At 38.3% G+C, this 24,107-nt stretch overlaps 1 protein-coding gene across 3 annotated transcripts in view; it reads left to right on the forward strand.

Annotated features, from left to right (window-relative positions):
* Nucleotides 1-24,107, forward strand: part of CDC14A (cell division cycle 14A) — a 134,983-nt gene that overhangs the window by 103,996 nt on the left and 6,880 nt on the right. The window contains exons 11-16 of one of the 3 annotated variants that reach the window (XM_074318476.2): nt 7,180-7,339; nt 11,956-12,071; nt 14,072-14,119; nt 16,147-16,269; nt 16,991-17,321; nt 22,475-22,542. In XM_074318476.2, coding sequence (XP_074174577.2) covers nt 7,180-7,339; nt 11,956-12,071; nt 14,072-14,119; nt 16,147-16,269; nt 16,991-17,321; nt 22,475-22,531 — 835 coding nt within the window. In that variant the 3' untranslated portion in view covers nt 22,532-22,542. Of the gene's footprint in view, nt 1-7,179; nt 7,340-11,955; nt 12,072-14,071; nt 14,120-16,146; nt 16,270-16,990; nt 17,544-22,474; nt 22,543-24,107 lie in introns of those variants that run through there. The other 2 variants (XM_019747037.3, XM_088799461.1) reach the window with 2 other exon arrangements.

The raw sequence follows: 24,107 nt of genomic DNA on the forward strand, positions 1-24,107 counted from the left end.
GGCTAGAAGTTGGACTGAAGAGTTAGAGATGGGTACCAGGGACATTGCCCGAAATAAATTTCAGGCTTCCAAGACGGACTGATGATATGAGAGCTGAAGAGAGTGACGTGAATGATGACGCAAAGGCATGAATAAGTAACACATTCATCAGAAAAGAAATAAGAGGATTAAAAAGTTTTCTTATAGGTTTTCATCTGTCAAAAATGAATGAGCAACTTAGGGGGATTGTATTCTTTCAATCTGAGCAATGCAATCAGTGCTTTTTAGGTAATTTAATTCTAAATTTGTGACTTTAGGAAAGCTGGTTTGTCACATCCTGCTGGTCCTTGAATACCAAAACATGCCCAGGTGTTTGATTTCTATGTCTTGAAGAAACCGTCCTTTTATGTCACCAGCAGCAGTAAGAGATATTCATTAACATTTTTGTAAGTTGATACATTGGCATATCAAGACCTCTCCTTTGTTACAGTATGAAATTTTATACTTAAAATTATTTTTTCTAGGATAGAAATAAAGCTGTTTGCAAAGCAACAATTACATGCTTTTCTTCTAGTTAAAGCTGATGTTTCTAAGCTAAAAATACCAAGCTGAGCCCCAACTATGTCTTCTACCAAACATCCTCAAAGTTCTCAAAATGATGTTCAAACACATATATTTTATTATTGAACCAAATCTTAACTCATCCTTCTCAGAGACATCCTTTGAAATATAAAGATGGGATCAGGATTCTTTTATGATTTGTCTGGTTCTATTTATTGGACATTCACCGTGTGGCACTACACTGACCTCTCTGGATCATGATTCATTAAAGCTTTCATTCATTATAAAGGGATCCTTGTGGGACTGATAGTGGGTTCCCAAGGGGACTTTTAGCTCACCGAGAGTCCTTGAAATAAAAAGCATTTTACTTATAGGGCCCAATATCATGTTGTTGTTTTTATTTTTAAATTTCCTGGGCCGGCCCGGTGGCTCAGGCGGTTGGAGCTCCGTGCTCCTAACTCCAAAAGCTGCCGGTTTGATTCCCACATGGGCCAGTGGGCTCTCAACCACAAGGTTGTTGGTTCGACTCCCCAAGGGATGGTGGGCTGCGCCCCCTGCAACTAGCAACGGCAACTGGACCTGGAGCTGAGCTGCGCCCTCCACAACTAAGACTGAAAGGTCAACAACTTGAAGCTGAACAGCACTCTCCACAACTAAGATTGAAAGGACAACAACTTGACTTGGAAAAAAGTCCTGGAAGTGCACACTGTTCCCCAATAAAGTCCTATTCCCTTCGGAAAAAAAATAAATTTCCTCTTGAGACAGAGAGAACTCATACCAAGCCTAAATCGGGATGCTACACAAAATTGTGTCTTTGCCAAGTCGAGCTTCCATTTTGAATGAAGTTATCTTTAAGGATATAACAATATTGTGGCTAAACTCTTTTTTATTTCTAAGTCCATAAATCAGAAATTCCCCCATTCTGCTTATTTTCATCAATGTCTGGCCAGTTGGATATTTCGCAGCATTCTAATTTAGCTATGTCTTCAGTTGTCTGCCATGCTTCTCAAATATTAAAGTGGTTGAGGATCTCTGGGGCATCTTGTTAAATGCAGTTTGTGATTCAGTAGGTCAGGGGTGGGACCTGAGACTCTGTATTTCTAACTAGCTCCCACCTGATGTGATGCCTCTGCCCACATAGTAAAACAAGGGTCTGCGGCTTGGCTCGTTTTTACTCTGCAGATATCAATTTGGGGCTTATAGCATTTGGTAAATTTCACCATTGAATTGAGTGACATCAGAAATTAATAGTTCAACCAGTGCTTTTTATTTCAAGAAATTATCTAAACTAAGATGAAGAAAACCTGTTCGAGAAATGAAAAAAAAAATACTTGAAAATGTCTAAGAATAACAGCTTGGGTTTTTAATTTTAATTGATGCCTACTGTTTCTTTTATACATTTTTTCAGATACATGCACTAGGTCAAGAAAAGTAGATTTTTAAAAATAATCTGCAGTCAAATGCTCTACCACTGAGCTATACCCCCGCGCAGATTTTTAAAAATAATCTATTTTAAAGATTTAAGAACTTGCTACTCCTACAATACAGAACTTAAAATTTGAAATATTATAAACAAAAGAATTTAAAGTAATAGTAGACAATATTGTGGTTTATTTATTAAAATAACAAGTACGTTGCATAGGTCTGAGTTTGTACGTACTATTTATTTGACAGTCACATTTTTGCAGTAACACTTATTAAAACCTTTGGAGTTGCTTTTCAGTATTTACTGTTTCATCATTTGATCCACTTGAAGGTCAATTGGCATTGAATCTATCATTTAAGCAAAAATAAAATCCTAATGTGAGTTCAGGTATTAAGAATAAGGTGTACAGAAGAATTTTTTGCAATGGTGGCATCAGAAATTTATCTTGAAATGCATGCCAATTACTGAAGATAGAAGATTGAATGTTTTTGTTTTGTTTCCCATGTGAAAAGGGTTAGAGGTGAAAAAATGTAAGCACTAAACCTTGTATTTTGGCATGATACCAGTGATCTGTGGGGTTCAGATTGAGGGTTTCTATACCTATGCTACAATTAGCTGAATCTTTTCTGGGAGTTTCCTAAATCGAGCTACATTTTCCTGTATGTTTCAGAATCTGGAGCCTTCCCCTCTTCTCCCATAAATTCTTTCTAAACATCTTCCTATTAAATCTTCCATCTGTACAAAGTATGAGTAGTACTCCTTGAATACCTGTCTCTTTCTACCTCCTGAATCTTGGGTACTACTTTCTGGCCTGTCTTCCTTTGATCTCAAGCTAGCCCAGGAACCACCTCTGTTTCCGTAAGAGCCCTGAGGTGTGGGACAGGAGGCATGCAGTGCAGACTGGTCCTCAGCTCACAGGAGAGCAGGCCTTGGCCAAGCTAGAAAATCGGTTGGGTTTCTACACGAAATGACCACATGGTGGCTTTGGATGGACACTGTAATCAGGGTTGGGTCATAGTGGAAAAATATGTGTCTAGGATGAAAGAAGTGATGAATATGGAGAGTTAGGATGATGTGGAGATAACATTAGCTTGGACTCAAGGAAGTGAGGGAGACGAGGTCAGCTGCAAGCAGCGGAAGCTGCACAGTAACTACCATGTGTTCTGAATTCAAAAACACCTATAACAATGCAACTGACTTGGCTTTCTTTAGGGGACTTATAAAAGCAGATTTCAAAAGACCCATGAGGGCTCAACATCAGAATTAACTATGACTTGGCTCATAATGAAGCCAAATTAGTTCTTTTCTTATGTCCCAGGCCTCGCTAGCCCAAACTTGACTAACACAAGGCCATGACTTGGCCAAAAACAATGGCCCCAACACCGGCTACCTTTCTCAACAAGGCTCTGCTCAAATCAAGACAAATCTCTCCTTGTCACTTCAAAGCACTCGTTCTGTTGGCAGAGGGTCAGTCATGTCACACTGTCTTAAAGACTGCACTCCATTACTGAAAGATTTACTTTGAGCTGGTACGTTAGCGTCACAGGATTTGATTTTTAAATGCTAAATACTTAAAAATACATGTTTTACTTCTGTTTGAGATGAGGCTTTTAAGGAGTAATAGACACCACAATGAAAGCTAGCGTGGTTTCCATTGTCAGTAAAAAAAGGTATTTGTGTGAAGTGCTGCTTTTTCTTCTGAAGCACTAGGATACTGCATCACTTAGCAACACACAAATCAGCTTTGACACCTATTCATCTTTAATATTCAGGTTCAAATCAAGTCTTTCCAGTGATGGGACAGATTGAGCCTTTTAAACTGAGCAAGTGAGAAGTGTCACTTGGCAATTTCCATTTTTAGTTTGGCAGCACCATCAGAGTTTGCATTTTATAACATTTTAGAATTGGATTTTTTTTTTTTTTTTCAATTTAGCCTCTTAGACCCTCCAGCTTCTCTGCCTGTTTCCACTTCATGTTTTTTTTAAATTATTCCTAAAGACTCTTAGAGGGTCTTCCCTTCAATTTCGAGATCAAATCTAAACTCCTCAGCTTAGGGTGCGGACCCATCGTGAGCAGGTTCCCACTTTCTTCTCCTCTCACATCCCCTCTGCTTCAGCCAAAGCAAACAACCTACTTTCTCAAACATGCTGTGTTCTTTGATAGCACTTTTTCTTTAAGCCCACATTGTTTTCTTTGCTTTGGGAATACTCTTTGCTGGCTAAGCCCTGCTCATCTTTGAGATACTTCTGGATTCTCAGAGAATTTCTCTCTGATTCCTTCAGGGTCCCTTTCTAGGGTCCTAAGCAAATCTTCGTCATAGAGCTTTAATATTGTATTTCAGTTGTTTATTTTTCTCGTACTAAACTGGGAACTTCTTGAGGGATGGGAATTTTGTCTTATCTGTGTATCCCTATCCTTTCCATGTGTTTCACTTATCTGCGTTTTTCACCACCTGTGACAGAGCTGAGTTTTCTTGCCCTGTGAAATCGTAGTTCTTTATTACTGGGAGTTTTTACTGGAGGCCTAAGGCGTTCGTTCATGAATTTAACAGTTATTTTTCTGTGTCAAGGATTGTGCTATTTACTACTATTAGAAGGATATATAAGGTTGGTGCAAAACTACTTGTGGTTTTGCAATTATTTTTAACCGAATTTACTTTTGCACCAACCTGATAGGATTCAAATATCACATAAAGGCTTATGCTAGGTGTAACATTAAGTGGAAAAAGTCCAGAGGAATAAAAAAATTAAAGCAAGATTTTTGAAGATGCAAAGTATCAGGGAGGCTATTTCATGATTTTTATGAAGATTTCCTTAAAGGAAGAAAATGTAAGAAGAGTTTGTTTTGAATATATATTTTTACAGCTGGTATAGAAAAGTTAAATGTGACTCTGCTTATGTTAACCTCACCAATTTACATATCCTAAGCTCGGAAATACTACTCTCATTGGTTTGCTTCCAAAAAGAAAACAGAAAAAAAAAGAAAAAAAAAGAAATCTGCCACTATAGAAAGCAGATACTGCCACACTCCCTAGTGAATTGGTGTGTATCAATTTCTGGAATTTTAATTTTACTCGTGTATTTAAAAATCCACCAGGTTTTTGTTTTTAAATTTAATCTGTTTAGAAACATGCTGGAAGTTTCTTAAAATAATTTAAACTAGTTTCAATGTTAGAACAATGTTAGAAATGGTAAGTTATGGACAACATGTTTTATATCTAAAGCCTCTATACTGGCTGTCTCAGAAATCGAACCCGAAGGTATTTCTTTTGCCCTTTTGCTTTATTTGGAAACTATTGAAAAATGAGGAAAAGTTAAAAGAAAAAAATATCTCTTATTCAAAAGTAGGGTAGGATATTTTTTTAAAAAGCCCCTCGCCCCCCAACCATCTAATTCCACCCCATCTGTTAACATTTCAGCACTCATTCTACTGACTTCTAAAGGTGCTTTATAAATACTGTTGTTAAAACTATGTAATGATGTGCTGTCTTCTATGATAGCAACTTTAAAGTTTCATTTTCATACTTAGTCTAGCTTTGTTCTGCTTTGATATTTATGTATGTATGTATGTATATATGTATGTATTTATCATTTATCTTTTACAAAAGCAAACGAGGCACATTTTAAAAAAAAGTCAAACAATGTAGACGTTATGCAGTAGAAAGTGAATGTTTCCATTGTCACCATTCTCCCAAGTAACTAGTTAATATTTTGGTATACATTCTTCTGGATAACTGTGAACATTTTGTTAACATTGTAACATTTTTTTTCCTTTTTTTAAAAAAAATGAGATTATACTTTCCACACTGTCATTTACATTTTTCATTCACGAATGCTCAATTTCATGGGTACTCTTCCTAGTCACCACATATAAATTCATCCCAGGCTTTTTAGTGGCTACATAATATTTCTAGAATGGATCTACTGTAATTTAATAAGCTGGTTGTCCATTATTTTGCTATTACAAATAATGCCACAACAAATATTTTTGTGTTGTGTACACAAGTGCATAGTCTATCGGTTGATACCTCGACGTGGATTTGCTTGATGGGAAGGATCGCACATATAAAATTTTGCTATAATATAAAGGTAAACCTTTTCTTCAAGACTTTCAACAATATTTAACCATAAACAATAAAGTTATGATTTGAAAACAAACTATTTAAAAGGAGAGATGGATTTCTTCCCCTGGGACCAATGAGACATTACAGTTAAGAGAGGGTTTTTCTTTTTTTTCCCTTCATGTGTTAGCCTGAATTTTATGTGATGTCTGGAACCTTTGAGAGAAAGTATTACTCGATCTTTCTCTTGCTTTAAAAAAGAAACCTATGTTCTCATTGGCACCATCTCTTTGATACTGCTGTTATTTCATTGGATGTTGATATTCCTTATAATGAATGAACTGTAATGTTTTTAGTTAAATTCTATTCTATGCAGTATGGTGTAGAATGGAATGAAAACTATTCTATGGGGTAATTTATCTTAAAAGAAATGTATGAAGGTGACTCCAATAAAAACAGAAACCCTAAATTGTCATTTTTCTTATATATTCCAAGTTCTTTTCTTAATAACCTTGAAAACAGTTGTAACTGTGCCTTATCAAATAAAACTTATAGATGAACTTCAAACACATTCCTCCCCGCCCCCCCCAAAGGATAATCTAATTGAGGCTAGAAACCTTGCTTTTAGATTGTAAGAGTAGGTATCTAAAGTTATGAGTTCAGGACCTTTCATGGAGCCACACACAATTAGGTGTTTAATTAATATTTTTGTGAGGTAATATCTCCATCTAACTTAAGTTCCTTCACCTACATCTTTGAGTCCAGTTCACTCCAACTATTTTCACTGACAAATCAAATTGCTATTTGAGAAAAATCTTACAGATTTCAAATTCATGAAATCTATAAAAGAAAAATGGGCTCACAATCTTTATTGCTGTGGAATTTATTCTAAGCATCTGAGAACTTTAATAGTCAACCTATATATGGCTGTATAGACATATATTGGAAGATGGTTATTTGTGTTTTATATAGAACTTTAACATAATTTATTTTGGCTTTAGAAAGTGACTATATTTTTATTCTAAGACTTCATAATCTCTCTATTCTGATTTGTAAAGGTTTATCTACTAATCTTTTTGTCCATAAAATATCATACTTCTGAGATGGTAGTAACTTATTTTAAAGATTATTTTGTTTTCTCTCCTTTTTACAGAAAACAAGCCTCATTATGGGTCCAAGGAGATATTTTCCGATCCAAACTGAAAAATAGACCATCCAGTGAAGGAAGTATTAATAAAATTCTTTCTAGCTTGGATGATATGTCTATTGGTGGAAACTTATCAAAAATACAAAACGTGGAGAGATTTGGAGAGGTAAGTTTTCCCCAGGAAGATTTTCATGTCTCCTTGAGACTCATATTCTATATTTCTTTGTTTCCTACTTGAATGCGTATAACATAGCCACATCTCTTTTCTGAGATGCTGAGAATACCAAAAGTTCAGGTGTGGACTCATCCACGTATAAAGCAAGAATCAGAGCAAAGAAAGCAATTATCCTTAAAAAAAAGAAAACTATAATTTAAGGAGCACAGTTATAAAGGAGACTACTCTGGTTTGGAGAATATTTACAGAAAGGAAATCAAGAAGCAAACTTTTTATTTGAAAATGGAACTAGATATCAAGAAGAAAAAATTTAATGTGACAATTGAAGAAATAGTACATATTAATAAGTGGTACACTGAAAGCCTCAAATTCATAGTGATTTCTAAATTAAGTCTGGAGTTGAAAAACAATTAGGGGCAACTTTTGTTATTGAGGCTCTATTGTAAGCAAACCACTTTTATACAGTTGACATACGTTGTCTGATTTAATCTCTATAACTACCTGGTGATTCAGGCAATATTATCTCTGTTTTATAGTAAAGAAATTGAATAGCACCAAAGTTCTAACCTCAGGGTTAGAAACATGATTTAATCTATGTGTATCTGATTCCAAATCCGTGTTTTTTCTATTACATCCTGCTACTTCTGATAAAAACTGAAGTGACTTACTAAGAATTAGGGTCAGGAAATTAGGGTTGAGAATTAGAGTTGCTTCATTTTAGACATAGAAGCAACCTTGAAATCATTTGTTCTGGTTGCCCACTTGTACAAATCAGAAACCGGGGTCCCACAAGATTTGTGACTTGCTGAAGCACAGAGTTGTTTAGTAGTGGGACCACCTTGAGAACTGGGAATCTAACTCCTAGTTTAGCTCTTTCTACCAGAGTATCCCTGAGGTGAATCTAAGCACCTGGTTTATATTTATATTTTTATGTCCCTAAAAGAGCCAAAAAAAAAAAAAAAGAAAGAAAGAAAAAGGAAAAAGCTGTTAAAAATATTTAAGCAGCAAGTGTAGATTTATATTCTACTAGGCAGTGGCCCATTAGACCAGGACAAGCGCCTTGAAGAAAATCCTGTGGCTCAGGCTTAGCCCTTAAGGAACCCAAAATAGAAGGAATGAATCATAGGTCTCTTGGGTCAACAATTGGCATCTCAACCAGGTTTCTTTCACCAAGAAAGATAACCAGAGTGCTTGAAGATAGGAAGGGATGAGTTTTCTTCAAGGACAAAGGATGGGGACTGCTGAAAACACCAATTTTTCAACCCTGTGGTATGTTCTCCAGGACAGCCACTGATGAAGTGCCTAAGTTTACTTGTTTGAGTCATGTGGCCTGACAAAATGTAAACCTTAGCCAAGGTCATGTTGACGTTCAGGGTCTTTGTTGACTTTTTCTTGTCTCTGTGTTGTAGTCTGGCCTACTCAAAACAAACAAAAAGGATTTGAACTGGCATTTTAATGTCTAATAGAGCTAAGTAAGAAAATTTTTCCTGCCCTGGTCAGCATTTCTTTCCCAGATTGAGTTCAAGTAAATAGGGCTTTAGGTTGTAACTTCTGAAAAGACACACGTAAAATTTTATCCATCTCTCTGAGAAACATACATATCTTGTAGGAACATGCTTTCTATATCACAATCTGTATTAAATTAACATCTGGTAGTTAGAACATTTCATTCTCATACCTTTTTAGATCCCAATTTGATTGAAATTTGAAATAAGTCAGTTTGAAATATGAGCATATATTCAAATGTTGGGCTGTTTTCACCTCCTCCCAATTACCCACACCACCCAAATTAATTTCTTTAATTCTAGCCATTCAGAAGTGCTATCATTTTTATGTTTTTTAAAGATTTTATTGGGGAAGGGGGACAGGACTTTATTGGGGAACAGTGTGTACTTCCAGGACTTTATCCAAGTCAAGTTGTTGTCCTTTCGTTGTGGAGGGCACAGTTCAGCTCCAGGTCCAGTTGCCATTGTTAGTTGTAGGGGGCACAGCCCACCGTCCCTTGCGGGAGTTGGACCGGCAACCTTGTGGTTGAGAGCCCACTGGCCCATGTGGGAATCAAACCAGCAGCCTTCGGCGTTAGGAGCACAGAGCTCCAACCGCCTGAGCCACCAGGCCGGCCCCAGTGCTATTATTTTTGAAATTAGAGAGCAGAAGTGAAAGAACTCAGAAATACTACAGAATGATGGTGTGGTTAAGATTTTAGACAATGACACGTATATGGCTTTTGGGCCACTTTATAATTAGGTAATGCTTTGTGCAAGTAACTCTTCTAACCCCTTCTCTTGCCATGCTTATCTGGTTCTGGCTCCAGAACATTACATGAATATGGGGAGTTAGTTTACTCAAAGGTGAAAGTAATAGGGTTAGTGATATCTTTCTTTATCATTCTTGTGAATTCCCAAGTGGGAAAATAAGTTGAGAATGCTGCAGGATTTTAATGTGTTTCAAGTTTCTTACCAGTGTTTAAAATAGAAGCCCATGGAAATTCTGGATTTATTTAGTTTGTATATAAAGAAATGCAAAAAGGCAGTAGTTTTTAGAAGTTGCATTTTTTTTGTTTTTAAGTCAAATCAGATTCTAAGCACAGATGCTAAATTATTTTTTGATTTCTCAGCCTACGGGAATTTTTTGTGATTGGTTATTAGGAAGCTCTGTGATTATTGATTTGGAGAGTTTAAATATATAGTTTTTTAATGCTTAGGAGGTGGGTGAAAGAAAATAACCGAAAGTGTCAACCAAAGTATTCAGGCCATAGTAATGGACTAGGCTGTGCTTTAATGAATTTTCTTTGCCCACTTAGAGTTAGGAGGAATCTTTTAAAAATAGAGGCTTTTCCTTTACTGAGACTGGTCTTTAGTGCTTGGCTACGTGCTGTGAAACATGCTGCTAACGTTCAGCCGAGCTCACATAAATCGACATCACATAAATAAGGATGTAGTATTTTAATTACATCACGGAGATACTGTGATTTATAAAATCCTTTGCTCTTTTATATCTCGCGAGCAGAGTGCATCTTAGAACAAAATCTGTGAGATAAAATTAAATCTCCAAGGCCCTGTTTTTAAGCACCTTTTCCCTACCTTTAGGACCATAAGGGCATTCCAGCTCCCATCTAAAGGCCGCCGGGATCCCACCGAGGCTGTTAGACAGGCCGTGACAGTGCACAGTCACCATTTGGGGTGATCACTCTGGCTGTGGTGTGGACGGTGTGCTGGGTCTGTGAGCAACAGTGGGCAGAAGGCCAGGGAGCCGGTGATGGGCAGTGGTCCAGGTGATAAGGGTCTGAACTGGTAGCAGTGAGGAGGGACAGAGGCAGATTTGGAGGGTTCTGATACATCCTAACTTTTTATTGATCAGAAGCAACTTATTATGAAGATGACATCTTTGCCTTTTTCCAACTTTTACATCTCGTAGATTCAACATCTAAGAGCCGAAAATAATTTTAGAGATGAGCCACCCTTCCTAGCCAAATCATTTAAATCTGCTAAAAATTCCATTTTCATTTTTTTCTTCCAGTCCTTTAACTTCTATTTTTACTCATTTCTATTTCAAACTCTCCTTTTATATCTTTTTTTTTCTATTATAACTCTATATTCCCTAGTGTGCTCTATTTTATCTAATAGATCTTTTCTTAATGGCATATACCATGGCCTCCCCAATAGCTTACTCTGTCACCATTTTAATAATGTGTAGGTCAGTAATTACTTTATCCAACTGAAACCTATCGACAAAATTAAATTTATTTTAATTTAGTTTTCATCTTGTCTGTATGTAGAGGGCAACTGGTGGAATCAAATCAATTTTCATACTTCGTGCTGTTATTTGTTCTTTATAAGCCCATTGTCTGTAAATAAGCCTGTCTTTAACAATGGCACTTTATGTGTTTTAGTTTGCTTTCATTTTCCTGCTTTTATGTAGGGCTGAGAACCCAAAGAAAGAGTGCTGATGTTCAGACTTTCTGAGAGACTTTCTAGACAGGCAACGTATGACTCTGACTTTCATGTTCCATGATCCTGTGACTGCTGAGCAGGCGTTCCTTGCCAGCGGGACCCTCCCTGTAATCAGCCTCCTTCGCTTGTGTCTAAGCTGGATTCTGAAGCATGATTTTGTCTGCATGAAAACCTCTTTGGTTGTGGTTCATTGCAATAATTCTACCACATCCATACTCATGCTACTTTGATTTGGAATTTGACCAGAATAGTTAATTAGTGAATAGACGAGTATTCTTTCTTTTTAATTATTTTATTTTATTTTTCAATTACAGTTGACATACAATATTATATTAGTTTCAGGTGTACAGCACAGTGATTAGACATTTATATAATTTACTAAGTGATCACTCCGATAAGTCTAGTACCCACCTGACACATACATAGTTATTACGATATTATTGCCTATATTCCCTATGCTGGCCTTTGCATCCCTGTTAGTCAAGCATCCTTTAGTATATATGTGGACAATGCTGAATTCATAGTGTATTAAAGTGATTAAGATAAAATCTATATAAAATATATACAGAGATAATCTATCATCTACTAAAAAATCTATATAAAGCCAAATTATTCATAATGACCTTTCTATGGAACATGCATTTCTTTTTCCAGAATAATTTAGAAGAGGATGAAGATGTGGAAATGAAAAATAGCATAACCCAGGGAGACAAACTACGTGCCTTAAAAAGTCAGAGACAGCCACGCTCCTCACCATCCTGTGCATTTAGGTAGATACATTTTAAACCTTAAAACTTATGTGCTTCCATTTATGGATAGAATATTTAATCCTCTCTTTTGAATATCATTGTGTAAGTACCAGTTTACCTCTCATTTTTTGACTTATTATTATTTAGTGTTTATCATTTTATCATTGTAAGGAGTAGCTAAGCTTTAAAAGCTTATTGAATGCAACTGCTGTATCTGAATTTTGGGAATTCCACCTTATGTGGCTAAGTAGTTAGTTGTCTCTGGGATTCTGTTCCAAACTCGTTTTGGAATTCCACTCTTCTCCTGTGAGTGGGTTTCCTGTCTTGTGGCAAATCGTCACAGGTGTGCAGATTGTTTAAATCTAGAGTGTGCAGGTAAGTACCGTATGCCAAGCTTTGCTGTATCTATCTCCTTAGCCTTTCCTTCTATTTTTGAGAATTGAATAAGCGATTCCTACCTGTGCCTGTAAAGTTATAAACCATCTTGATTTGGTCTGAAATTACTCATCAGAATCAGTTCATGGGACTTGACTTCTGACCACAACATTGGACACCTGCTGATTCCGTGTTTCCCTGAAAATAAGACCTAGCCGGACAATCAACTCTAATGCGTCTTTTGGAGCAAAAATTAATAGAAGACCTGGTATTATATTATGTCATGTCATGTCATATCACGTTATATTATATTAAAGACCTGGTCTTATATTATAGTTAAATTAAGACTGGGTCTTATATTAATTTTTGCTCCAAAAGACGCATTAGAGCTGATTGTCCGGCTAGGTCTTATTTTCGGGGAAACACAGTAGTTCAGATTAGGTTTAAAAAGGCTTCAGGACCAATGTAGGTGCAAAAATCCGTAAATATCATCTAATCTTTGTTGTAATGTAATGTATGGCGTGGCAAGTCCAAAAAGGAATATAATAGAAAATGAGTACTTTTCTTTGACTTTTAAGTGAGGGGTATGCATAACAGGAAGAATATCTTGCCAGAATGATAAATGTCAGATTCACAGGGAATTTAGTTTTCACGTGTTATCTGGGAGGATTATAACTCAAGTCAGATTGGGTCTGCTTACACCATTACCTATGCTTTGAATACTGTTTTCCTGACCTGAGAAATAAAGGTTCAGTAGAGCTCAAAGTTGCAGTAATCATTTTCTGTAGTAAGATGAGAAGATGGGAAAAAGCAAGTCTGGTGTTTAGTAATAACCACCAAATACCACTGCAAAATTGAGGAGACCTACCATTTACTGAGCAGCTGCTGTGGGCCAGGAGCCACGTTCCCACTGCTCTGTTTGGTTATGCGGATTAACAGTTAATGCAAAAAGTATGCGTCATTAAATCACTCCCCAGTAGAATGGAATTAGAATGGAGCTGATATTCAAAGCCAGTACTATCCAAAGTCTGTGCAGTTTTCATTACATATATGGCCTAAATCCGTGGAAATTTCCTGAAGATTACTAATCTCTTTTATTCACCATTTTTCCCCTTGAAACTCTAAATGGCTTTATATTGATTAAAATTCATTTCAAACGTTTATATTTGATTCTTAAGAAATCATAAAGCGGAAGAAGGGATCTGTTGGAATATAACTTGGCAAATAAATGGAAAAGAAGTGAGAAAATTTCCACTACACAAATTTTAGAAGGCTCATTCCAATATGGTTTTTCTGTTTTTTCTTTTCTCAGAAATTTTCTCATTATTTTGGAATTTATCTTTATTAACAGCATCATGGTACCATCATCAGACATTTTTTTACTCTAAGTAGATGAAATACCACCTCTGATTAAAAACAATTTGCTGTAGATGAAATTCAAGATGAAACAAAGTGACTAAAAGAGATTTCCTGCTGGTTCTAGGATTTATTTCATAAAGTGAATGAATACTAATATCCATTTGCAAGGTTCTCCTTTTTCCGATTTAATATTTTTACTGGTGCAGTCGCATACGATGTGCCTTTTAGTCTTTGCTAAAATGTGTGAACCTGGTGATGCCTGAGCATTTTGTCTTTGATTTTTGTAGGTTGGATGATGTCAAAGGGCCCCCGAGAGCAGTGTCCCAGCCTTTCAGGTACTGTTGCTGAGGTTCAGTTTCTAGGAGCTTGTAAATAAATGCTGCCTTTTAGATTTCCCAACCCTTACACTGATGCAAATAAACTGCACACCGCCTTTTCACTTTTGAAATTCTTTCCTTTCTATACCACGTTGTTACAATATGCTTTACTTTCAGTGCTCACCATAAAAAGGATTTTTGTTTTTCTGAGGTGCCCACTGGGCTGTGTGGCTGAGATAGTGATGTCAGCGAGCTCTGTGCTGCCAGCATGTCATGGAGTCTCTGATAAATTATACTTGCTCTGTAACATCCCTTTCAATCTAATGACAGATTTTTGCCTTGAAGTTTTAACATTTGTTATTCCTCCTTCCTCTTATTTTTGCATGTGCTTGTTCCCCTCCTTTATTTTCTACTTTCATTTTTCTTCCCTACCTGCCACTTAAGGAGGAAACATTCGTGTTTTTCTCTGGAAAAATGTTCCCTGAACACTCCCTAGTGGTATCAGGCCACTAGTCTTGTCCCAGACAAATCTACCAGGATCTACCTGGTAGAGGGCAGTAGAAATGTTTGACCCAAACCATTGATAAGATACGGCGGGGAAAAGCTGATTCATTCCTCACCTCTGTTCTTCAGCCCCCGGCTTTAGGGTTGTTTAGTGGGGACAGTTCTGAGAGGGCTCAGACTTCTCCAGAAGTGTGAGCTACTCCCTCGTACAACTTTTCCCATTCTTGTTTTAGAGGCAAACTATGTTGTGGCTGCTGTTTGGAGAGAGGATGGTGAAGGAAAGAATCTACAAGTAAATAAGCTTTTCTATAGCAGATAGGAAAATGAGGTTCAGCTACATTAAACGATTTGTCCGGGATAAGACAAAGTCGGTATTAAAACCGTGACTGGGTCTGGGCTGTCCAAATTTGAGCCAATTTTCCCCTTTTTGTTCATTCAGCAAACGTTTATTGAAAACCTGCTCTGAGTCTGGCACAATGCTAGCCATTGGGAATTGAAATGAGAGACAATTCTTGCTCCCAGTGGAGTTATGTCAAGGAAAATAGAAAAATATCAGACAATGAAATATGACATAAAAGCTATGATTTACTATGAAAACATATGATGAAACAAGGTGCTTACTCTGCCTGGGAATTCAGTGAAGGCTTGCTATAAGAGCTAACAGATATAAGGCCATTAAAGGATGAGCAATCGGAGTGAGTCAGATGGAGGCAGGCGAGAAGGGAGAGCAGAGGGGAGGAGAGCAGATGCCTTGGCAGGAAAAAGCGTGTACAAACTGGACAAAGGTGTGGATGCAGTCGAGGCAAGGAACTCGGGCATTTCATGTTGCTGGAGTAAAAGTGTCTAGAGGAAAAGTGTGGATAGTTGGGCCTCTTCAAAGAGGCAAATGCCAGGTGTTGGAGAATTTTATAAGCCAAACCAAGGAGTTTAGGCTGTCTGGCCACTGAGGAAAAGACAAAATGGTTTAAACAGTAAAGTGACATGATTAAATATTTTAGATTTTGCTGGAGACTATTCAGAATTTGAATTTGAAGGAATAAGATGAAAAGATGCTACTACAAGTAGTCAAGGATAAGAAATAAGGCTAGGTTAGTTGCAGGGTGGAAGGGAGAGGATAGATGAAAAACCTAAAGTAATAGAATCTAGGGCTATATGAGGGATGGATGCTGGCAGCCAGGAAGGGAAAGGAAGGGCGGTCGGATCGCGGTTCAGAGCAGGACTTTGGATCCTGGATTTGAGTCTCAGCTCTTCCTCTTACTCGCTGAGCGACTTTGGACCAGGAGCTTTTCTGCTGTGCCCCCGTTGCCTCACTTGCAAACGGGGACTGAGATCCCAGCTACCTCACTGGATGAGCGGAGTAACAGCTGTAAGGTTCTCAGAAGAGGGCCTGGCACAGAGCGAGTGCTGGTCAGTGCTGGCTCCTGCAGCAGACACTGTTATTAGGACCTGCCCGGATCTCTGCAGTGTTTAGTAGCTCATCATGTGGATTGTCAAGTTCCCACAGCTTTCGTCTCACTCTCTGTTCATTTTTCTCCACAAAGATTGAGTTCTACCCCACAAGGATCTGCGTCTACTTTGAAGACCTCAAAAGTGGCTTCGTCCCCTTCAGCGACGGCCAAGAGGATAAACAGAGGCTCTTTGTCCTCGGGCGCCAGTATAAGAAGGTAATTTTCCCCTCCCTCTTCCGAGGTACTGGCGGGAGATTAAGGAAGCCAGCAGCAGACAATGAGTTTGACTGAAGTTTGTCAGAGGAGGAAACCAGGGTGTGAGGAGAGAAACCGCAAAAGGCTCTATTTCTTCTGGGGCTTCTGTTCCTGCCTCTAATTATGGGGGACAAAGCCATGGAGGGAACGCTGTATAGCATCCCTTTCCAAAGGTTGCCTAACGTGGTCCCGAAAACGGAACTCAGCCACACATCCTGTTGACACATGTTGTTGTCATTTCTTCTCTGAGGTGTATGGGGCACAACCGCGACGGCCAGGGATGCTTCCTGTAGGCATATGATCGAATATGGATGTGTTAAATCTTGTGCTTACGCCTGCTTTTTGGCCTACGATTATATAGCCCTTTTCATTTACTTCCTGCCTCAGGACCAACAGAACCCCCAGAGGCTCTATTTCAGGATCTCTGGTCAAAGTGTTCTACCAAGCTTCCTGGGTCTTAATTAACTGCCTTATGACAGAGAAAGTTAGTGTGTCTAACTAAAGGCCACATGTTGTAATATCACCAAGAGCGATAGAGAAGCCATTGTGTCACCATTTGCATTGATCAGACCTGTCTTCATCACATTCTCCTAATGTCCTAATTATGTTTTAGAGACATGAACTCTGTGTCAGTATCCATCATTGTCTGTTTTTTCCCCCCTCACCTGTGTTTTCCATTCAGCTTTTCCATAAACTCCCGGCTAGCCAGTTCTCTAGGGAACTTGAATGCTGCCACAGATGACCCAGAGAACAAAAAGACCTCATCCTCCAAGGCAAGTTTCGTAGCCAACCCGTTCACCAACCTCTTGAATGGCAGCTCCCAGCCGCCTGCCAGGAATTACCCTGAGCTCAACAACAACCAGTACAGCCGAAGCTACAGCAGCAGCGGGAGCACCCTGAGCGCCCAGCCGGGCCCCCAGGGCGCCAAGACAGAGGAGCACGCCACCGTCCTCCGGCCCTCCTACACCGGCCTTTCCTCCTCCTCAGCCAGATTCCTGAGCCGGTCCATCCCCGTAAGTTCGCAGATACCATCTCTTGACCCTCAGAACCCTGAACGCAAATTTTGTGCCTCACCTTCCCCACCGAGGCTGCCACCAAAGAAATTGAATAGCGCCAAGGAGGCCCTCTGATCGATGCCTTCCTTCCCTCTGTGCTGTGAACCTGTCTGTGCACATCTCTCCTGCTGGCTCCTCTTCAAGTAAACACCAAGTTTCCACCGGGTTTTCTTTCTTCCTTCTTTTTCTTCTCCTTCCCCGACTCCTTTTTAAGTGATTTCTCTTAGAAGGGAAACGGGCTTTTATTCACTTCATTGTGGACACTGTTGACTTAAGTTACTTCTCAGTCCAGTTTTCAAGTCACTCTGCATATCTGGTGCAAAGCCGGGTGCTGATTCATGGCAGACAGCATTTTAGGACCCATGGCTTCTTCCCCATCGTCTATGAATGAATGAATTTTGGAGTATTTAAATGTGGAAGGTGCTGAGTGAACAGTATCTTCTTAGAACTAACCAGTAGCCCCTTGACTATGTCGCTTCCTGCAGAGAACTGACTCAGAATTAATTCAGTGGCAAACAGAAAGTGTTTACAAGGAAGGCTTATAGGGAGGTACCTGGGATGTAGGGGAAGGGCAGGCAGCATATCAGGAAGACGGTTAAATTAGCCATCCTCTCCTAGGGACAGGATGAAAGTTCTCCAAGCACATTTTACCCATGAGCTCGTTAGGTTTTCAAGACCACTGTTTAATTACTAATGGTCCCTGTTAGGGTAAAATCTGTCCATTCACCCCCTGCTATGAATCACTTTAATCACATGCTTTGATTGTATCAAAGGCAATTGAGATCTGTCGGAATGTGAGTTCTGATGTGAGAGAACAAGGACAAAAAAGAAAAGGGAAATAGCTCACACAGACGAAGGAAATGTGAATCAATGTTCCACTGCAATATTGGTTCCACTCAGGGCTCGAGCAAGCTCGGGGTTTCCTGGGAAGGCTGCGGGCTCCCCTTTGTGCTACTGTGCTTCCAACGTTCCATCCACCATTGTCCAGGGAGAGGCTGATTTCTTCAGGGAAGAACTGGGGAGGAGAAGTGCTGGGGGCAGTGTCTGTCATGGCCTACTCAGCAAAGCAATAGCCCCACAGGTAACAGTTAATGGGACCCACTTTCCTTAGATGGCAGATTAGAAACCATTTTTCTAACATGAGAATGTAGTGTGTGGTGTGTGTGTGTGTGTTTGTTGGACTCATTACCACTCCCACCTCTACCTCAGGCCTCTTTTCAAAGTTGTTTTTCGCTCCCTCCACACACAGTCCTTTCTAGCACATGTAATTTTCCTTATCTGATTTTATTACCAGTGATTTTTAAAAAATTATTTTAGACTCCCATATAGATTGGGGTCCCAGGCAATTGCCAGCCCACCCCACCCCTTATTTTGACTCTAACCCCACTACGTTATGGGTATATGTGTGTCAATATAACTTAAATCCTAGTGACTAAAGATAGATGGAAAATGATAGTGTATTTACATTTTCGTAACTAGGTTTACAGGTCATATACTTCACAGCAGGAATTGAGTTCAGTCAATATTTTCATATACGGATTGTGTGTGGGTCAGCCTCTTTTTTAGACAGATGTTTCCATTTTCAGAGAAAATGTTAGACATACAGATATACACATAAGTAAATATCTTGCAGATTTCGCAGCTAAACGTTTTGTCTAACCCACATTTATAGCTGAATACCAGAAGGCTTGGTAGCTTGAGAAGAATAACATTCTGCTTTTTCTAGTTCTTAGTTTTCCTCTTTGCTAGTGGAAGCATGGGGGAATTCTTTAGACGATTGTTGATTCCCTCCTTAATCCGTGCTTATGTAACTTAATTTTGGTTTCATTCCATATTTTCTTATTATTCTTCACCTCCTCCTCTTCATCCGTCTTCTGGCCTAAATAATTTTCCTATAATTAAATTTAAAGTAATAGTTTGTGTGGGCAGCTTCTGCAATTCCCCTCTTCTCCCTCTTAAATTTGTCATTTTTATTGTAAAGAAAAAGCATTTATAAATAGAATTGCCAGCATGATAACATTTTTATTTCTCCTACCCTCCCAGGAAGCAGTAGCAGGTCTCTTATAACTGACTTTCCCTCCTTTATGTGTGCCACAAAAAAAAACCCACACAAAAACTTCTGTTTTTTTTGGAGAGAGAAGGCTCCAAGTGTTACCCCTGCTGGCTTGCTGGCAGAAAGTCTAAATTAAAATGGAAATTCCCATTTTATGTGGCATAAAATGGAGGTTGTGAGTTTTTTTCTCTATTGGTCCAATGCAGCTTTTCTAACTGTTGTGGGTTTCTTATCTAAATAAGATGGTCCTTTTTTCCAGTGCTTCTGAACACGTGAGACATATGACCCTTGAAGAATTAGGAATAAATCACTCAGCAAAAATGTTTTTAAATCCTTAGGTAGGAAAGGAAGTCTAGATGGCAATATCCTCCCAGTACCTTTAAGAAAGACCCAGAAACTCCTAGGGGATGGGGAATGACGGGTGTTCAGAGGGAGTCTAATATGTTAAAAGCTGCAATTAGCATGTCTTCTGAAAGCTTCACTTGCTCTCTCACTCTGTGCAGCAGTTCAGCCCCCAGAAAAATGTGAAAGTAATTTCCTTATTCTGTCATTAAATGCTTTAACACAGAAAACAAGAACAAATGTTAAGGAATCCTTATGGCTGTGACAAAATGCTAAGAAACAGTCAGATCCTTTTTATTTTATTTTTTTTATTTGTCCTCTTCTGCTAGTCTTGAGGTTTGCACTGCCCAGTACAACATGCAAGGTTCATTTTTGTTGACCCATTTGCTGTAAAAAACCAGTTTTCCTTCTCTGACATTCAGAGTTTTCAAATGCTTAGAAATGAGGGACGTGTGATTATGGTGTGGGTGGTGGGGTGGAAGTATTTTATTAAATTGAAATTACTGAAGGTATCTGTCTTGAATATTTGATCTATTTTATTTTTAAGAGACTTGCCACTGAATTGTATTCATCCACATCGTCCTTACCTGACTCTGTAAGGTTAGGTCATGGTGCCTCCCCATAAACTCCTCTTACACCCCCGCCTGGTCTTAATCACAGCCTCCTCTCTCTCTGCATGTTTGTCACCTGTTCACTTGTCTGTAGCGTCCACTAGCCTGTCAGCTCTATGAGGGCAGGATGGTGCCTCTGGTTTTTACAGTTTCTCTGTGCATAGCACACAGTAGGCACTTATGAAGTATTCCTTGAATGGATATATGGATGTTGGATGTTTGCATGAATGAATGTGGTAAGCATTTTTGCTTCCATTTTATAGATAAATAACTTGAGGTTTTGTGAGGTTAAGTATTTTGCCCCACATTGTATCACAAATATGTTAGCAAAGCCATAATTTGAACCTGGATCAGTTTGACTCCAGAAAACATGTTCTTTTGATTATGTTATGTCATGTATAGACTGTTGGTGTTTAAATAGAGGGAGATCTAAAGGATACCTCATTTTGCCCAGAAAGGTCAGGGAAAGCTGTGAAGAAGGGGTAACATTTTAGTTGGGCTTTGGAGGATAAATAGGAGCCTGCTAGGAATCTAGTGATGAAAATAAGAGAAGGAGGAATGGCCGTTTCAAGAACAGAGGTACAGACTTTGTACTGTAGTTGATTTCTTAGGTTCTGAAGACAGATAGACCTATGTTCAAATCCTATCTCTGCCACTGCCTGGTGGCAAGTTATTTAACCTCTCTGAAGTGGGAATAATACTGGAAATTAGTAATAATCAGGGCAGCAGATGTATTTTGTGTACCCCGAAGCTTATACATTTTGGTGGGACCTATTTAAGATAAAAAATATAAAATATTTTGTACATTTTAAACAAATATCTGAGTGTGTACTTTGAAAACGGTTTCTGTGACTGTGGATCCTTAAAGCTTATGTGGTAATTATAATAGTATCTTTGTAAGAGGGTGGTTGTGATAATTAATTGAAATAAATCTTAAGCAGATTACTCAGTGCTCGTAGATAGTACTCAATAATTGTTAGCTATTATTGTTTTAAGAGCAGTGAGTATTCCAGTGTAGCTAAAGATGGGTGTGTAGCTAAAGGTAAGGCTGGAAAGTTAAGCTGAAGACAAACTGGGAGGTGCAGCGTGAGCCATGGGAATCTTGTAAGCAGGAGTGACTTTGGTCAGTTCTGATTTGATGAGGATAGTTCTGGCGGTTGTGTGGATCATAGCTCTTGGCAGAAACCCTCCAGGCAACGAAACTAGTCTCAGCCCTATCTATGGTCTCCCGTCCGGACCACAGCAGATGTCCTTGGGTAAATGCTATGCTTAGTCAACAATTATTCTGTTTTAATACATGTAATAGTATCAGTACTAATCAATAACCATATATGATTGATTGCTCTACTATATTTTTATTAAATTTATTTTTTGTAAATGGAAACTTAACTACCCAAGGAAATATTATGGTCCTTAGTAAAACATCTCTTTTTTACAACATTTGAGTCTGAGGAGTTGTAAAATAATATTTTGTTATTAAAAATAAATATATATACGTAGATATAGATAGATAGGGGGAGAGAGAGAAAGAGAGACAGGTTAGTTACAAAGAATTTTTCGTCACTTCTTTGTCAGGGGCACACTGATCTTGGTTTTATGGAAACAGTCTTTTAGAACAAGCCTTTATTGTATTGACCTGTAAGGGTATAGAAATATAAATAAGATAAGCTGTCCTATAACAAGATTCTTCTGAAAGCTGTTTTGGGTATCACCTAGTAAAATCTTTTTGTTATTTAAAAAAATTATTATTAAGTAGTAGCTTACGGTAAGCTTTGTTATTCACGCTCATATATTGATATTCAAATGTTTTCAGGGACATTCTCAAGGTGAAGTTGCAGGTTATGTCATTGATGCCATTCACTGTCTCTTGGAGTTTTTCATTCTGTTCTATTCTGCTGCTTTCTCATCTTCTCTGTTGTGTTAGCCTCACTGATGATTTTCTTAACTCAACCTCTTAATTCATATTTTACAGTAGGATCGATCACAAACTCTTTTTCTAAAGGACCAGATAGTAAATATTTTTGGCTTTATGTCCCAACTATTCAACTCAAGACATAAACGAATGGTGTGGCTGTGTTCCAGTGAAATTTTCTTTACAAAAACAGGTGATGGACTGGATTTGGCCTGCAGGCCAGGCCATAGGCTGCCAACCCCTGCTTTAACGCATTGCCAGGTAATAGATACTGATCTCAACACCTTATTCCCCTGTTCAGGAGTGACTGGTGGTCCCCTAATGCTAGGACATTAATCCTGAATTCCTTTGCTGAGCCTGTAGGTCCTCATACTCTGTTCCCCGTATCGTATCTTTGTACCTCATTTATCCAGCTTGTCCCAGAATGTGGGGTTCCTCATTCTCTTCCCCCAGTATGTTCTCATTGTTGCTGTTACCCTCTTCACCAATTTCAAACTCAATTTTAACCTCTCAAAGCTCAATAGTTATCTTTTCTGATGAAGCATTTGTGACCCATTCAGGCAGAATGCCTTTTCCTTCTTGACTTTCCTTGGACTTCGTTTACATCCCTTGATTGCTCCCATAGTCACTTGAACCTGAGTCTCTTTCGCTCCCCTGCTGGCTTTAAGCTTCTCAGAGGCATCTGTGTTTTCTCAGGATCCAAAGTATAATAAGTACCTAAAAATATATAGTGAACGCCAAGTTGGGTGACATATCTAGGTTCTTGAATGTTACGCAGAGGCACGGGGTACTCAGGAACCCGTTATCATTGTTAGTGTCTGAAGCACTAGCAAAAAGCAAAGCAAGTTTTCAGCGTTAGCTTTAATATACAGTAATATGAGTTTATTTTTGTGTATGTGGAAATGTGGCGTTACTAAAATAAATTTTATTTTAAAAATTTAAATATAATTTTGGTGTTCAAATGAACTGAAAACACTCATGGTAATGGTTGGCTGAGTCAAACTGGGTGTCAACAACCTGTCATTTAACAATTGAACTCTTTGTGATTGTTGAAAAGCACAAATTAAATTCCCCCAGGGGGAAGATAAAGAATCTATTAAAAGTTATGTGGAAAAGTAAAAGAATATTTTATATATCATTTTACTTAACCAAAATTGGCCTTAGTAAATCTTAGGGTCCCTGATATGCTTAGAGAACACTATAGCAAAATATATGCACCTCTTTCAAGCTGATTTTATCACAAATCTTAGTCTTTTTGTGTTACTAGGTTTCCAATAAAACCTTATCTGGCTGTGTTTCTACTAGTGTTACTGGAGAAGTGTTACTATGTTAGCAACAGCAAATACTTTTAGTATTGTGAAACAACATTTGTAGAAATACGTATTAATCCACACATTTTGTGTGTTGCTAACTTATAAGCAATACAAAAACTGGAAACTCTACTGCAAAGCCAGAAAGAGACCTAGGATGATAGAAGCAGTTACAGATCAACTTATTTTTCCCCAGTGTTCATTTTCCCTCATTTGTTCATTAAAACTTAAAACATAGGAGTTACATATAAAATAAGATACCATATTGCCAAACATGAGTTTTTCCCCCCTTTAATTATCTATACTATTAAAATACTTTTTCAGGTGCTTTTTGCCTCTGTACTTAGAATTGAAACCAAGGGTAACAAGTAAACTATTTTTTTTTGTCCTTATGGGACTTGGAAAAATGGAGAGATGAGGAAAGAAAAAGTCAGTGTGGCTGAAGTACATAGCAATTCTGAGTCTGGATTTTGACCTCATAAGAAACTAACATTCTAGGTCATACGGTCCTTTGGT

The sequence above is a fragment of the Rhinolophus sinicus genome, chromosome 7 (assembly GCF_057876585.1).
Source record: "Rhinolophus sinicus isolate RSI-liver-muscle chromosome 7, RSI-T2T, whole genome shotgun sequence".
In the NCBI taxonomy this organism is placed as follows: domain Eukaryota; kingdom Metazoa; phylum Chordata; class Mammalia; order Chiroptera; family Rhinolophidae; genus Rhinolophus; species Rhinolophus sinicus.